Source organism: Anser cygnoides, chromosome 1, assembly GCF_040182565.1.
Source record: "Anser cygnoides isolate HZ-2024a breed goose chromosome 1, Taihu_goose_T2T_genome, whole genome shotgun sequence".
NCBI lineage: Eukaryota > Metazoa > Chordata > Aves > Anseriformes > Anatidae > Anser > Anser cygnoides.
In genome coordinates, this window is record NC_089873.1 from 118,516,438 (window position 1) to 118,533,994 (window position 17,557).

The window sequence follows — 17,557 nt, forward strand, 5'->3', positions numbered from 1 at the left end:
TTTTAAAGGAGGAAGAAAGGTCCACAGAAGGCAGAGATCTATCTTCAAGGAGCACTGAAAACTTACCTTTCTGAGGGCTGGGCACTGCTTGTCACGCATACGAGAAAACAGTTAGCAGAATGTCAGAAACACCTTGGGCAAATAGAAAAGTATCCTCTAAAAGATGGAGCCAAAAAATCAAGACTGGATAAAATTATATTTCTTATTTTTCTGACGTATCTCTAATTTTATTTAAGGGTAGAGACTGCTAAATATCAGACAGCCAGCTATTTCTTGTTTCCATTGTTGCTGTTCATTTAGGGATGGTTGAGTTACTTATTTGTTTTTGAATTTTTACTTCTGTGTACTTAAAACTTTTTGCATATGGTTGCTACTTCCTATATTAAATATGTCTATATGTTGTTCTGTGTGTGAGGGAAGCAAACTGGCCTTAGCTTTTTTTTTTTTCAATTGTTTTTCTTTTGTTCATTTTTTCTATTTGTTCTGTAGGAAGTGTACTGCTTTCAGAGGTGTCTTAGTTTTAAACAGAATTTTTTTGGGTGTTCCAACTGGGGTGTTCAGCTTAACAGACTTCTTCATGCAGGATGGTTCTTGTGGAAGTTTCAAGGAAAGACTTGATTTAATGATCCTACCCCCCTTTTTTTGATGTTGTTGTTAGCCTAAAAGCTCACATTTTAGTCTCTAAGTGACAGTACTAGGGAACTTAGTAACTGTTTTTGGACTTTTCTTTTTGAACTAGACATAGACATTGTAAATGTCTGTTCCTTTTTAGAAAATTGTGAAATCACTTTTAACACTATTTTTTTTCTGCTTCTCTGCATGTTCTCTCAGAAAATCTGAGCCAGTAATACTGCAGTCTTCTGCACTTACATGAGCATTAGTGCATCCTCAGCACTCAAAAGTACGAGGAATGCCTTATAACTTAGTATGGTAAATGGGGCTGTAACAGCTAGCAGCTTCTCAACAGAGTAATCTGGAAAGTAAACAAATACTCTGGTTGTTTAATTCTAAATGTGCAGTGTAATGCAACAAGTTGGGTCTTTAACTTGCATGCTTCATTTATCTGTTGTCAAATAATGAACTTTTAATGCTCACTGATCTTTTTAGGTGGGGGTTGGGGGGAAGTTTGCACAACTTAATAGATCTGCAAAAACTAGAGATTGTGCAGTGATCTCAGATGACAGTAAATCTTCCATTGTTTTTCTTTCCTAATGGAAGCATGTGGTGATGATGAAGGCAGGTCTTATATTAAAAGATTAGAAAGGCAGTACTTGAACTGTTGTTTTCAGTCAAATTTCTGAATGTAATGAAAACATGCTACCTCACGTTTCCTTAACTTTGTTAGTTATCTTCAAACAAGCAGTCTTTTAGCTAGTGATAACCACTTAACAGAAGATGAACGCAAAAGATTTTGCCAAGAAATATTAGATTTTGCCAATCAGCAAGAAGAGAATCAAGGTAAGTCTGGTTCTTAAATACATAAAATTTAAGCTGCTTTAATCTGATATTTCCCTAAAAGCAGACTGAAAAGCTTTTTTCTTTGGTTTCAATACCTTGTGTATGACTTCTGAACCAACACGGTGCTTTTTCCTGTCATCTTCAGAGCATTTATAAAACTTTTTTAATAATTAAGGCTATTCAGTGATGAAAGAGTAATTAAAAGTTTTCATTCTGAATACCAGGAGGCTTTTGTTTCACCTTACCCATCTGTTTGTCTGCTTTGCTTTTATTTTACCATACCTATTTGTCTGCTTTGGCAGCTCATAATTTCCCTTGTACTGTTTTTTTCAATTGCTACTAAACTTTGACTCTGCATTGCTGGCATGCAAGGTGATGATATTGCATTCCAGCTGACATGGCAGCTCTGTGATGATATTTTGTTTTCTGATGTTAGATTTGTTGCCACCCACTTGCAGCTTATTGTTTTGACCATACTGCTTTTTATTTTTATACATTCCTCTGCTTCATTAATATCTTATCTCTGAAATTGGTCATAATCCATATAGAACACTTTCTGTAGATCTGAAGACTTCATTTTTATGCAGAAGTTTTTCTCGATGAATGGATATATCATATACTATTCTAGACATGCTGAGAAGCATTAAGTTTTGGTACTGTCTTCAGTGTCTCTGTTTGTTTGTTTTTAATCTAAAAAAGTAAAAGACTCTTATCTGGTAAAGCTGATGGCTCAAGGCATCAATCTGATTTGTTAGCTTATTAGGCATGTACTTGCTCTTTATTTATGTGCTCTGGGAATTTTGCCATTGTGCTCATCTATGACAATTTATGTAGTACTGAAATGTTAAGCTTCCACTTAGATACTATCTCTTCACTTAGTTGTCTCAATAGCTTAAGGAGTAGTAAAATTGTAGTAGATGAATTGTTAGAAAATAAATCCCAGCATTTTAAATCTCGTTTCTATGCAAGATAAAATATGAAAGTATTGGTTTGTGAAATGCTGAATGAAATGAAAAGGATTCGTTGTGAGAAGTTGTTGATCAGTTTAATTCTTAGGGATTAAATTTTGAGGGGGGAAAATCTGCTGATCCCCAGGAACATACGAAGAGAATAAAATCCCTGATTTTTTGTTTTGTTTGTTTTTTATTTTTTCAGGTCAAAAGGTTATATTGCCTATGCACTCCTTTGCACAGTTAAAAACTCTACATTTTGACCCTCCGAATGCTGTTGTCCATGTGGGTGGGAAGTTGTCTATTGAGTTGACTTTGCTGAGCCAAATGCCCATCCCTGTCCAAGTGGATCAGATTGCTATTCATGTTCACTTCAGCATTGAGAAGAATAATTACAGAAAAACAGCTGAGTGGCTCACTAAGCACAAAACCTCCAATGGCGTTATCAGCTTTCCAAATGAGGTTGTAGGATTTCCTTTGTCAAGAAACAACTTGCCAGCGCTGGAGCTATATGAAATGTATGAACGAAGTCCCTCAGATAACTCTTTGAACACAGCAGGAATTATCTGCAAAAATGTGCACATGCTACTACGAAGGCAAGAGAGCAGCAGTTCTCTGGATATGCCCTCAGGGGTGACTTTGGAAGATGGAGCTCACATGTTAAAATGCCACAACTTGATACTGGAACCAGGGGTCAATAAAATAACGTTCAGTACTCAGGTATGTTTTTATGGTTGAGTGAACATAACACTTGTGAAAAAACTAAAAGCGCTGGTTGAGGAAGAGCATAGTGCTGGCAAGTGGTACCTGTATTCCTGTTACATTTTGCCATCCCCCTTGTGGCTGTCTTTTCATTGCTCTAGACCATAATTTCCCTTTAAAGAGGGCTGTTGGTTTTGTGCCAAAATGTACTGGTGACTCTCCTATTAGTAATCGTGAGTCAGCCTTCCAAAACTTAAACATCTTGATTATTGCTGCCAAAAATTAAACTGATGAATTCATATACAGGATAATGCACTGTTCATCAAGTCTGCCTTTGCCGATAAGCTTATTCAGAATAACGTTAAAAATATTTTGGTGGGACAGGATTTTCTAGCCTTCAGTAAGTGACTGTGTGGTTAAATTTGTTTACTAGCCTGTTGTTCAGTATAGAAGGTGGTAGAATATTTTTTCATTTAGTGGATATAGTAAGCATCCTACTTGCAAGAAGTATGACAAAATTAAGTTCAGCATTAAATATTTGAATTTAGAAGATGTCAGAATTAAAATTGCCCCATTATTTATCTAAATCATGCAATGAATGAGAAAGGACATAACATAAAGAACATTAGGATTCTCTGTTTACTCCTGCAAATTTAGTTTCCTGTAGCACCTGCAAAAATAGGATCGCTATCTAAATGCCACCCTCAGAAAATGGCTCACAGTCATGTTTCTGCCATATAATGTCGTCTGTGAAACTCCTCCAGTTCCTCACTTACACGTGCCTTCTAAGTCAGATTCATACTTGAAGTAATCCATTTTTCCTTCCTTTTTTTTTTTTTCCTCCAGCAAGCCAAGTAGTCCCAGTAATTGCTGAAGTATTTAAGGATAGTAGTGCTCATCTCTGTTCGCGTTACATTACTGCTAGTGCTAGATGGCATGGTACCCAAGGCCTGCTGATTTCTACTTACTACTCCTAGTTGTTTTGGTGTTTTTTTTTTTTTTTTGAGGAGGTAGGGGTGTGTAATTTTTTGTGGTGTGTGCATCTGTGTAGTGGGGTGGTGTTTTTTTGTGTTCTGTTAATTTGTTTTTAAATGCTTAATTCATTTTTAAACGCTTAATTCATTTTGTGACCTCTTACTTTTCTGCTCTGTGGTTCGCTTGTTTCTTTACTGTTGTTGCTTAATGAAACGAGGAAAGGCATTTCCCTCCCAGCTTAGTTCTAGCAAATAAAATGCCAAGCCTTCTCAAAAGCAAGACTTCACCATCTGTTTGAAGTTCCAGAAGTAGGAGCCTCTGGCCTCAAAAATCTTGTCATTCTGTTCCTTGGTTTATCTTTAAATACCATCTCCCTCACCTCTGTAATTCTGCACAGGAAAATATCTAGTAGAGTTCAATGCTACGGTAATAAACATCAGTGTAGAGAAAGTTTGTGTGAGAAAACACAGAAATTCAGCATAGCACCTGCATGATTAATGAGAGATAGGGAAACAGAATGAGGAGTGTAACAGGTGTTTCATTGCTGCTTCATTTTCTGAACATTATCTGATCTGCATATTGGAAAGGGTATGGATGCTCTGAAGAAAGGATTTTTGCAGTCATATGTGGTATATATGCCTGCTAGCAGCATATATGCTTGCATGCTTTGGTATTTTCCAATTGCTTTAAATTAGCTTTGCTTCCCCCCCACCTTTTAAAAAAACAACAAAAAGAAAAAATAATTTTGAAATGAGTATCTACATTCTTTCTTTTGATGACCAAAAACTAATAACTTAATAGAGCTGGCCAGGAGGTTTCTTTAGCATATTTTAGATGCTCCACGCCCAAGACTTTCTCCATTTTTGACTTCTTTTTTATCCCCCTCTTCTTAAACTGTTAATTCACATCTATCATCAAACTTTATTCAGAGTAAAGCTGAGTGAAGCTTTCTGTAGGCTTGCATACTCTGCCTTTCCATTCCTCGAGGCACTGGGGCAGAAAATGCTAGAGAGATGTCCTTGTTACACGTGTACATGCACGTTATGGACCTTAAATAGCTAACAGGTATCTAAGGATGGAAGTTGAGTTCAAGTCCCTGATGATACAATGTGAAATGGCAGTCATGTCATTTGAACTACCTACTGACCTCATTTTTTTTTTTAAGGTTTCTAAATCTTTCAAAGAATAGAAACAACTTAGTGGGATTTGTAATTTGGTGGAGATGTAGTTTTCTTTAAAATAACTTAGTTTGTATGTAGAACTGATTTCAGGTGAAGGAGCCTTAAGAAAGCCATTAGAGACTGATCTGAGCCAGCACTTTGGCATAGTAGGAACTGGAAGCAATCTGAAGCCACAGAAGAAGAGATATGGATGAAAAGCTAGATATAGATCTACTTAATTTTGCCTTGTTCTGCATGCTATTGTAGAATGGACAGCCTTATGCTGATAACTTTTCCCAACTATTTTCTCAACCTTTCTTTCTTGAAGGAACTTCTTATGGGAAAACTGCTCAGTATGAATCCTACTTACCTTTATGAAGTTGTTCAAAGCATGACTTACCTGTCCTGAAAGGGAAAATCGGAATGTATTATGACTTTGGACAGTATATTACTAGACAACATGATGAAAACTTCTCTAGATTTGAGCTGAAGTATTTACCACATATTTTTTTAAAATCTCCGTGACATTTTTTGTTTCTAATTAAGTAGTGCTTAATTGCACTACTTTTGCAGAACGAGGAATGACAGTACTCCTAAGATGCAAAAGGAGAATTATTCTTTCTTTAAAGTTCAGACTGATTATTAATATTACGTCAATTGATAGTAATCTTCCACACAATCCCTTTCAGTGTATTTCCTCCAGCTTTAAGAGATCAGAAAGCATTATTAAAGTTCTTCACACCGGTATTTTCATACCATGTTGAGGTTTTAAGTATGCATGTATTACAAAAGACTTCAATCGTGTTTTTTTGTTTGTAAAATAATGAAGGGATAAATTTTAGTGACTGTATTGTCTAAATGCATAGTACTGATTTTCAGCCAGGATTTGCTTTGTAAATAACCGTGTAAGTGAGGTTTAATGTTAAGTCATTGCAGCTTTTCTGCATAACTTTTAATCCTACTCTTTAGATTTAATTCTACCCAGCATCAATATGTATTGTATGAATTACACTTCATAAAATGGCACATGGGAACATCTCCTATTCCCTAGCAGTAGTAGCTGAGAGCAAATAGAATCAAGAATAAATATACTAGCAGATGATAATGCTACAGATTTGCTTTTTATAATGTTATGTAAAAACACATAGAGTCACATTATACAGGGCAAGGGAAGAGTTTGAAATTAAATATGTATTACTTTTTTGTAAGCGTTCATGGGCTGGGTGTGGGTGTGTGAAATCAATAGCTTATGCTGAAGGCTTGTATAAATGTTGTAGGATGTTATGAATGTTACCCGAATAAGTGCTTTACTACTTGGTAAATATAATTTCAGCACTTAAATATAACTATTTTAATGTATGTGGCATGGGGAGGGGAGTAAGGAGGGGAACAAAAACCATTCCAAATAACAATTTGACCATGTAGCTACTGTGTTAGCTATTCTGATTACTAGTACATGTTATCTCTTGACTCAGCTAGCACTCTGCAACTTATACCTTAATGAGGGAAAAGGTGCACCTTTTGTGAAAATCTTGGCACTTAAAGAGTGATTCTGTTGGTTTGTTTGTAATTTACAAATGCAAAGAGTCTGATAGAAACAAGCTGAAAAAATACTTGTCCTTAGTGGAGGACAAGGTTGTTCTAGAAGTACTTCCTAAGCTGAAAATGCCATTCAAATGTTTTCTTCAAAGGCCAAGGAACCCGGTACGTACACGCTCAGGCAACTGTGCACTTCAGTGGGAAAAGTACAGTTTGTCCTTCTTCATATTTATCCAATTGTGCAGTATGATGTATATTCTCAGGAGCCCCAGCTAAAAGTGGAACCATTGACTGGTAGGTACAACTGCTACACTGAAGTTGCTTTGTTAAGTTCTGTTGGAATTCTCATTGGAACTAGACTAAGTGTTTTGTCTTGATTTTTTTTTTCTTTTCAGAATTATGTTGCTTTACTCTTGGTTTTGAGCTAGCAGTCTAAAATTAAATCTCATTTTTCAAACTATTGATCAAGTATGATGTCAATGATGCCTAGTTTCTCAACAACTAATTTCAGAACTTGGCTCAAATTTGAATGGGTAGTGTCACTTAGATACTAGGTATGATTTGAGTTCCCACGTGGATTAGGAGAACTGAATAGTTAGATTTTTAATTGACTGAACAGATCGGTTAGTTCTGTGACACTACTGTCTCTGGTATTTCAGAAATATGTTGTAAGAATTGGATTTCTCTGCTGGAGATAATATAAAGTTATTAGAATTAATGCTGAATTTCATCCATTGGTTTCATGGATGGCTGAGCGTTACTTGTAGAGTTTATATTTTATAAGCTGAAGTTAATAGTGATTTTGTTTTCAGTCTATTAACTGAGGCAATTGAGTTGATATGCATTTGCACTATCATCTCAGTTAACAGGGGTTGTGATATGTGGTGAGGGAAGGACAGGCGTATTGGGGAGAGGGGAATTATTCAAATTAGCTACTGATGAAATGTGATAGTTCTGATTCAGATAGATATTTGAGAATCTGTGGGTATGCTGGCATCCTTATCTTGATTATTTAAATGTAGCATGTGCGTATGACTGGCACCACAGATGCAAAAATATAAAGCTGTTTACAACCTGGAGAACTTTGCAAAAAGCTTAGTACGTTATTTGGGATTGTATCTTTTACTGAATTCTGTGCTGTCATAGCTCTGTGTTATGTAAGTCAGCTAATCAAAACCTAGGTCAGACACACAGCATGGAGAAACAGGTGGTTTCAATTTGAGTGACCAAACCCACTCTGTTTTGGACAGCTTAACATTGTATAACACAAAAACCCAAACTTTTAAATTACCCAAAAATGTGTGACAAATTGCTTGGATGCGTTACTAGCAAACATTAGGAGTGCATTGTAACCATCTACTAAATGAGTTCTGGAATCCATTAACAATTTCTGCTTTCTTCTTCAGATAGCCTTTTGGCTGGTATTCCACAGAAAGTGAAATTTACAGTGACTACTGGTCATTACAGCATGAAGAATGGGGATGCTCTGCAGCTCAGTAACGCTGATGCCATGCCTATTCTGTACCATCCCGAGAGCAAGGCAGTGATCTATTCCAACACCAGGGGTAAGTGATGACGTAAAAATCTTTAAATAACTGAAAATTTAGTAACCCTGAAGTAAAGTTACATTACGAACAATGACACTGTTTTTCAGTAGGTGTTATTAAGATCAATTTTAGGGACTTGCAACTTTCTACTTCAGTGCAGATAAGTCTTAAACTTCCACCCTCAGAGTAGTACTATGAACTTTTCAGCAAGTATAGCTGGATGACTTTTTCTTTCATAGATGAAATTCAGTAGGTATAGAGAAGTAGCTGCTGAGGTGAGCATCCTTTATGATTTCCAAATGTGTTGTGGTGAGTTTATGCTGTGCAGACATCACATTTTTATTGTGAAGTAATCTAAGTTTTTACTTAGTGCTCTGTGTAAATGAAACATTTCCTTTAGCCAGTGTACATTTAAACACACAACATCAAAGGTTTTGTTTTTCTCTCCTGAACTTGGATGCTGTTTTGTCTCCTTTGTTGCTCAAATACAATTAACTTTTACATAAATGGGGAGAATGGTCTTAAAAGACATAATAAAATTAAGATTAAAATAGGCAATACAGATGCACCCTGTGTGTAGTATTAAACATCCATGATGAATGCTAAGAATACTGATGTGTGTGTTTCAGTAAATTTCACGTTTGTTTGAGGTAAAAATGGATTATGAGACTAAGGAGGTGCAGTACTTTGTGAAAACTTCAGTGTGTGTCATATGATAGACTGAAGTAGCTCTCTAGCTAATTGGAAGCTTGTTACCAAGTCATCCTCTTAGTCCTTTCTTGAACATTGGAAGAGACTGCCACACTGAGGGTGGTGGTTACCTTCCTGAAGTTTGAGAAGGATACAGCATTGCTGTTGAGAAGTTGTGAACAGCAGTAGCATTTAAGATGTGTGGATTATAGTTAATATGAGAAGGGTACTAGGGAGCTACATAACATGGTTTCTCATTGTTTCTGAAAACATGAAGGTCTTGCTAGGAAATGCTTGTGGTACCATGTATTTTTAATGACAGAAACCAGCCTAAAAAGTTAACTTTTCCTAATTACAACTTAAAATGAAAATCGGGAAGGGATGAATGTCTTAAAATCACTTTTCTCCCCATTCTACACAACTACAGAAAAGATCTCAGAATCATCATTAAAGATTCAGTCTTCTGAAAAGATTACAAGCATCAGTTTGCCAGTGGCTCCTGCGTATCATGTGATCGAATTTGAACTAGAAGTCATGTATTTACCATCAGCCACAGAATCTGCAGTGGAGAGAGAAAATGCAACAAATAAAGAAGTTCACAGAAGAAACAAAGAGAAGCAGAAACAGGACAACTGTATGGCTACTGTTGATCAAAAAGTAAGATGACATTTAACACTTCCATTATGAAATCTTTTTCATCACAGGGGCATGAACTCCACAAAATATGAGTGGTGGTAGTGGCAGGAAAAAATGCCTGCATTGAACTAACTTTCCCTTAAAATGTAAATACAAAAATCATTCTAAATGTTATAAATGTAAAGAATTTATAAGCAGAAATAGACACTGTTTACTATGTGCCCAACTGTTCCAGTCATTAGTACTCTGAGTTTTAATGTTCTGATAGTCTCAGTTTTTATAGGATGAATGATATTTGTGTCTTTGTGAAAGATAGCATGGTGGTCTTTAAATCCTCCCTTCTGGCTCATGGAAAAGATACTTCTTCCACTTGCAAATCATATATCCTTGTATGTGAATAGCAGGGTAAAAAGGAATAGCTACAGACTAGCATTACTAAAATGTAATGTGACAAAAGATACTTTTTTGCCCTCTCTTTCCCTGCATATACAAATATGTTGCTAAATGTACATGCTTTAGAGTTGGAAGAATGGCAGCCTAACTTCAAGACAAACTCATTAGTTTAGTGTGCTGCTTAAAGTTGAAACAAATACTCAATATATTTTAAAATATTTTAAGCTTATATTTAATAAAGTACTATAAAGACATTTCACTAATAGTTCTTACAGCAATATATTTAATATTGACCTTTTACCAGATTATTGTATTAAGATGCTATTAATATTGTCGCTGTTCTTTATCTTTTCTTTCTTCTGTGCACCTTCCTTTATTTCTGGTTTTCAAAACTGGATGTATGAGTTTCTACAGGAAAAGCTTCTTCAAGATCTCATACCCTGCTCAGGAGAAAAAAAAAAAAAGACTAATGTTTTTCTCAGATTAGTTCTTGACATACTGATTTTTTTCTTTTTTTTTTTTTTTCCCCTTCTGGATGCATTAGATGTATACACTTGCTGAGCAAAGATTTGTTTTGAAATGAGGAGAAACATAAAATCGTTATATCAAAGACCATTGCGAATAAAAACTTTTGTTCCCTTTTTCCTTTAGGTAACCATTGATTGTCCTTGGTCAATTTACTCCACTATTATTGCATTAACATTCTGCATACCTTTTAATGCCAAGCATTCCTTATTGTCAGCTGGCAAACGGTAATGTACTCATTAAGTATTTATTGTTTCTTCTTAGAAAACAGAGTTGGATTTTCATAAGTAATATTTATAGCTGGCCTTTTTTTTTTTTTTTAATTGGGCTTCTGTTCTGCACAGCTTTGCACTGAAAGTTTGCATATTTTCTCTAGTGCTCTTTCATAACAATTAAATCAGTTTTCAGTTATTTCAGTTATATGGTTTCAGTTATTCTGGAAATAAGACCACAATAGAAACCAAGCAAGCTAATTTCTATGTAGTTATTTGTTTTTATTTAATAAGAAAGAGGGTGTTTTACAGCCTCATTTCTACAGATTAATAAATACTGAGAAAAGACCGCAAGAAAGAAATACACTTGCTTTTATGTTTTTGTATGAGCTGTGCACTTTGACAGCAATTTTATGGACATGTATGCTTTTAACTGTAAATATTCAAATTTGGTAGCAAATTGAACAAACTGACATGTTTTTCAGGAAGTATGTTCAAGTCTGCATACAGAATTTGTCAGAACTCTGTTTCCAGCTTTCAGACAACAGCCTAAAAAATTCTGCTGACTGTACAGATTTGCAGCTGGTACCTCTGAACCCTGATTCTCAACAGGTAAAGATTCTCTTCATTTGTGAACTTGTGACAGGAGGTTTAGATGAAACTTCTCGCTAGTAATACTAGCGCTTCTAAACATAGTTTTTCTACTAAAGATGATAACTGATGTTTGGTCAGATCTTTGTGGCCGTATAAGTAAGTTTGATTCTTAAAGTTGCTTTAGAAGGCACTTAAATCTGTGGATGACAGATTAATATTCTCTGTATCTTTTACAATTTAGGTAAGTTTTCAAACTAGTTTATTTGCTTTGTACAAAAGCAAATGCCCCATTGAATCTTTTCAACCCTGTATAAACATGGCTAAATTGCTCATTGTTGTTGACTAGGAAAAGGATATGCAGACATGCTTAATATCTTTATTAAATATGACTTAAGTAAGTGTGAAAAATATTTTATTAGTGTTCCCTCTTGAAACACTGATTCTGACAGTGAAATGTTTCTCTGCTTTTAATAATGCACATATAATTAAAAGATTTCATTAGTACTTATTTTGGTTGCGTATTTTTCCTGTTTTACTGTACACTAACCAGGTAACCTTGTTTTTTTAATCTGTATTAATGCCAGAACATACAAATGTGTGTATGTGCACGTGTATTTCCATTTCTTTCTCAGAGGAAGGAAAGAGCTAATACTATAAACAATTTTTCTTGCAGGTCATATATAGTAAGCAATCAATATTCTTTGTATGGGAATTGAAGTGGACAAAAGAGCTCCCTCTCTCCTTGCAGTGCCTGTTTTCAGTCAGCTTTTGTCCAGCTACCTCTGAAAAACAGTCTCTTACCCTGAAGCCGTTCACTTACGAGTTCCAAGTGGAAAATTTTTTTGTAAGTACTTGTAAGTATATCATATTAACTGAATATGGTTTCCTAATATATACAAAGGTAAGTCAAGAAATATGTTTTAAAACTTCCCTTTACACAATGAGATCGATACCTACGTAGAGCCATTGGAAAGCTAGGTAGTTGAACTGCAAAACTGAAGAGAAGGTAAAACCATGTGTTTACCCCTGGAAAACGGGATAGGGGGAGAGCAATACTTGTGTGAGTTTCTCTGATCTTGTTCCTTGTTTTGGTGTTATTCTGTGTTTTTGTTTTCCCCTCTCTGGGCTTGTGCTATGGAGAATGTCCCTAGACTGCTGAGCTACTTTTTCCCTGGTGACTTCAGACAGCCTTCTCTAAAACAAATAGCCATTTTCAAAGATCTTTGCTATTGTAAGCATCTGAATTGTTTTTGTATCACTTGAGATGAGCTCCTCTAATGAAATATTTAGGGTTTGCTAGGCCATTATCTTAAATGTTTCTTCTTTTCCCTTATGGACAAACTTCTTACTCCTTTGATCAGCTAGGAAGCTTAGGCCAGGTATGACTTCCCATTAAAGGAATTCTATCAACGTTATTTAATCTCATCTCTAAATTCACTCTCCTGTTACCCTGTTTGATGTTTGGGTAAAAACTAGCAAAATGAGAAGTCTTTCATTGGGTTAAATCCTTTGGTCTGTTTTTAGCATTGCTATGTTTCCTACTTGCTTATGACAAACTGGCACCGAGGAACAAGGTATTTGTTTACCTACCAACATGTCACTAACATTTTTGGCGCTTGTATCAACATCCTTCCCTGGATCTTTTTTAAGGGAAATGAATGTATTAAGCAGTGTTTTTTTTGTGTACTTGCTGCTGGTATCAAAAATAGTTTGAATCAAATTTGGGTTTACTTAGCAATATAATGAAGTGAGGATTACTTATAACTGAATCTTGCATTAAGGAGATGTAATAGAACATGGATGTTAAATGCAAAGTTCAGACTGCTTCAATTGTCCAGGTGTGTTTAAATACATGTAAAATGCCTTTTTTTGCTTGATAACAATTTTTTTTTTTTTCCTTACAGACATTGTACCATGTGAAAACTGAGATTTTTCCACCGTTGGGGACAGAGTATTGTAAAACAGGCTCACTCTGCTCGTTAGAGGTGTCCATCACCCGTCTTGTTGACCTCTCAGAGGTTGACAGAGATGAAGCATTAACAGAATCAGATGGATATTGCACAACAAAACTTATGTATGAAGGTAAGAATATTTTTTAGGCATATTGACAAAATTCTCCAGTAGTTTTGTTTCAATAATGTAATCTGCTAGAGCTTCTATGACATATATTCTGGTAGTGTAAGCATGGCTCCCCTGTGTGAAGCAGTTTTCATTTAATTAGGCTGAGTGTTGTGGTTTAACCCTGGTAGGCAGTTGAGTACCACACAGCTGTGTGCTCACTTCCCCCACAGCGGAACTGGGGAGAGAATCAGAAAGGGAAAAGTGAGAATGCTCATGGTCTGAAATAAAGACAGTTTAATAAGTAAAGCAAAAACTGCACACATAAGCAAAACAAAATAAGGAATTTGTTCATTACGTGCCATCTGTATATAGAGGTTTAGGAAAGCAGGACTTCATCATATGTCGCTCATCTTCCCAGGTAACCATGGCACAACTCTGAATATGCTCCCCAACTTCTTTCTTTTCCCCCACCTTTTATTGCTGAGCATGACACCATGTGGCATGCGACATCCCTTCAGTCAGTCTGGGTCAGCTGTCCTGGCTGTGTCCCCTCCCAGCTTCTCGTGTGCCCCCAGCCTCCTCACTGTCAGGGCAGCGTGAGAGGCAGAAGAGCCCTTGACTCTTTGCGAGCACTGCTCACCAACACCTAAAACATTGGTGTGTTATCAACTCTACTACAATCACAAATCCAAGAACATAGCACCATCTGAGCTACTATGAAGAAAATTAACACAGCCAACACCAAGACACTGAGAATATTTTGTTTTCCTTTTTATATTCCACCTGAAGACAAATTAAATGTTGCTCAAACTGGATAGATAGTTGTTTGAGGCCCAACTATGGTCCTTTTGGCATAGGGCTGTTTTCTTACTGTGCACAGCTCTTCTCACACACAAGCCTGTGAGTTTTTTAGGTATTACAAAAATACTGACTTTAAAGTGCTCTAAATTATATTAAGGATTCTCTGTTTTTTTTCAGAGATGATCTTTGTAGTGTTTTCTCTTTTATTTTTGCAGTTGTTGACAACAGTAGTAACTGGGCAGTCTGTGGAAAAAGTTCTGGAGTGATATCTATGCCTGTAGCAGCTCGAGCAACTCACAAGGTCCACATGGAAGTGATGCCACTGTTCGCTGGATATCTACCCTTTCCTGATGTCAGATTATTTAAATACCTCCCTCATCATTCTGCTCACTCCATGCAACTTGATGCTGGTAAAGTTATCTTGAATACATGGCTACTTACAGAAATGGTTCTGTTTCTTCTATGTTCATGAGTAAAGAGGAAAGCAAGGAAGTGTATTGAGCAAGTAGCCTTAGGTGTTGTTCTTACTTACCTTCATTCACAGTTCTGATTTGAAACTTATAAGATGCTGCTCTAACAGGAACTTTTAATTCAGGTTCCAACTGTATTCTTTAAGGAGAAATAACAAATGCGTTCTTTTCTTACTTCCTTTAAATATTACTGTGCAAATTAGTTATCAGTTTATAGTCAAGTGAAAATGCATTTGATAATGAAAGCTCGAGATTAGAGGGTTGTCTATTTACTACACATCTACTGCATCTTCATTAGCTTTGAAAGCTTAACCCAATTTTTGTAAGGACTAAGTAGGAAATAGAAGTGCTGAAAATGTGTGGCATGTAAACCAGATTAGATCAAGAGTTTAAATTACAGCAGTCTTTGCTGCTCGAGTCTTTGTTTGTACTTTGTTTGTACTGCTGAGTAGCCCCAGAGCTGTAGTTAGAACTCATTCGTGCAAGCAATTTACCATATGTCAGCAGAGCTACAGGAACTGCCAGTGTGTTCTCTTCTCGCCTGTGACAAATGTGAGGTAATGCTACTTACATTTTTTTTGTAAAGCAACATAATTCATACTGTTGAGTCTGCTGCTAGCCAAAAGTGTGTACTCTTACCTCAGCAGAGAAGTTCAGTAACTTGACATGTGGTAAGCTGACCATGTGTCTGAGCTCTGGAATAATTTTGAGTTATTTAATCACTTAATAGAATGAAATTGTGGGTTTTTGTTTTAAACAGATAGCTGGATTGAAAATGATAACCTATCTGTGGACAAGAATGTGGATGATCAAGCTGACAGCAGCAGCATAAGAAGCAGAGGCAGCTTGCATTCTGCAGCTAGCGGGGAACACAAAGGTTTGCCAATGCCCCGTCTGCAATCTTTTTCATCTGGTCAGGTCTTCAACTGCAGCACGGGTATGCAAATACTTGTCATTCCCAGCAAGGACGACCATGTTCTGGAAGTCAATATCACGTGACAACCTGGTATGAAAACAAGGAAAAACAAAAACCATTAGAAACTGGATATGAAAGCACTTTAAAGGATTATGACCTGATTAGTCTTTGTTGCAACATTTTAACGCTAAGAAGACCTATGGCACTCAACATTTACTGGCCATGGAAGCACCAGACAATTGTATCAATTTAAATGTACAGTGAAGCTTGTGTCAGCTAGTTTATATTGCCACTTCAGTATGTTTTGTGTAAGCTATTGGGTTTTCTCCCTTCAGTCACATTCTGCATCTCAATACAGGGCAACAAAAACAAAAAATCCAAATATTTGGACCACTTTTTTATTTTTGTCTAGCAGCTGATAGCTTTGTTTCATGCTTCCTACATATTTTAGAATTTAGGGTTGGATGACACAATTATCCAAATCTTGGATTTTTATGTAATTTACAGGCTTTTCCACACGTGCCAGAAGTACAACAAAGCATACCACAACTTGTTCATTGACTTAATAGTTGGTTTTCTGTTTTTTTTCTTCTCTTTTCTCATTGTTAATTCCTGTCATTGCAATCTTATATTAAACTTCCATCGTTTGCGTACTTAAATGCATGGAAGAGCTACTGCTATAAACAATCTTAACTGAACAAAATTCCTTAATTTTTTGAGGCTTTCTCCTTCACAGAGTAGACACTGTGATGTCACATATTATATGATTTTATTTTTTTGGGGGGTGGGAGGTGGGACATCCTCTTGCATAGTTCTTACCAAAGAAAGATACTGATAGAATTTAATAATAAATTATTTGGCTTATTGAGTTCCCAGATTAATTTCTTTTATTAGCATTTCTAAGTGGCTTGGTTTTCTGCACCAATTTTTAAATTGGGGCAAAAATTTCAGTATGATGTGATACTTGAACAGTCAACCTTTCATCACGAAGGCTTAGTGTAATTATTACTGATCAGAGGCCAGACTTCTGCATTCATGAGGGAAGAAAGAGGTTGGTTTGATATAGGAAAGCTTGCAGATGTAGAATAATTGTGAAGCAAAGTTAAAACGTGTAACTTAAAGAATTTCATTATTTATATCTTGAAGTGTAAATACAAAAAGTGTTTAAAAAAGAAAGTGTAATTTTTGTGAATGTTGCAAATTTCACCTGTGACTGGAAAAATTACAACTCCTTCTGATGTCCTGCTTCTGATATTGAAACTTGTGCGTTTAACGTGAGAATGACCTTTTCTACTTGCAGTTCTATAATGGTGCATTGTGAACAGACTCCACAGAGGAAAACTGTCCCATATCAAATATTTGTCAGTAAAGCGAAACATAATTAAAAAATAATAATAATAAAGAGGAACTGCTCATTAGGCGACTTTTTGTTTGTTCTAAACTCAGGTTTTGCAAAATTATAAAGAGGAAGAAAAACCCTCTTTCCAAAAGAAATTGCAATTAAGTTGAAGAATGTATAAGCACCCTGCGTCGGCCTATTTTTTTTTTAAAACAATGTCTAAATAGATGTATAAGGTAGACCTGCTAGCTGAAAATGTTATTGTTATGCATCTTCTTTCTGTGAAGGAATGCCCTTTCTCTGTGGAAATCATACCCTTTTATTCTGGATAAAACCCAAAGCATCATTTAGTGTGAATGACTGCTGGGATTCTTTGACTGGAAAAGGTAACAAGTTAGTGACTTTGACACTGCAGGTATTATAATTAATTCCATTTTCATGGTTTGCTATTAAATCATTTTTCACATTGTTCTGTAATATACTGTTAGATTAAACACATTGTACTAAGATTGTTTAATGAAATTGTAAGCGTTACAGTTCTAAATATACATGTTTTAAAAAGAAGTCCACCTTCTCTGCTGCTGTGCCT

General features: G+C 35.9%; 1 protein-coding gene across 1 annotated transcript in view; it reads left to right on the forward strand.

Annotated features, from left to right (window-relative positions):
• TRAPPC10 (trafficking protein particle complex subunit 10) overlaps positions 1–17,532 on the forward strand; it is a 42,275-nt gene extending 24,743 nt beyond the window's left edge. Inside the window, exons 12-23 of the mRNA XM_048065938.2 lie at positions 9–149; positions 1,346–1,458; positions 2,614–3,128; positions 6,937–7,078; positions 8,191–8,349; positions 9,449–9,678; positions 10,702–10,802; positions 11,273–11,399; positions 12,055–12,225; positions 13,286–13,463; positions 14,459–14,653; positions 15,474–17,532. Of these exons, the coding sequence (XP_047921895.1) occupies positions 9–149; positions 1,346–1,458; positions 2,614–3,128; positions 6,937–7,078; positions 8,191–8,349; positions 9,449–9,678; positions 10,702–10,802; positions 11,273–11,399; positions 12,055–12,225; positions 13,286–13,463; positions 14,459–14,653; positions 15,474–15,712 (2,311 nt within the window). The 3' untranslated portion in view covers positions 15,713–17,532. The remainder of the gene's footprint in view (positions 1–8; positions 150–1,345; positions 1,459–2,613; positions 3,129–6,936; positions 7,079–8,190; positions 8,350–9,448; positions 9,679–10,701; positions 10,803–11,272; positions 11,400–12,054; positions 12,226–13,285; positions 13,464–14,458; positions 14,654–15,473) is intronic.
• Positions 17,533–17,557: the final 25 nt, after the last annotated feature.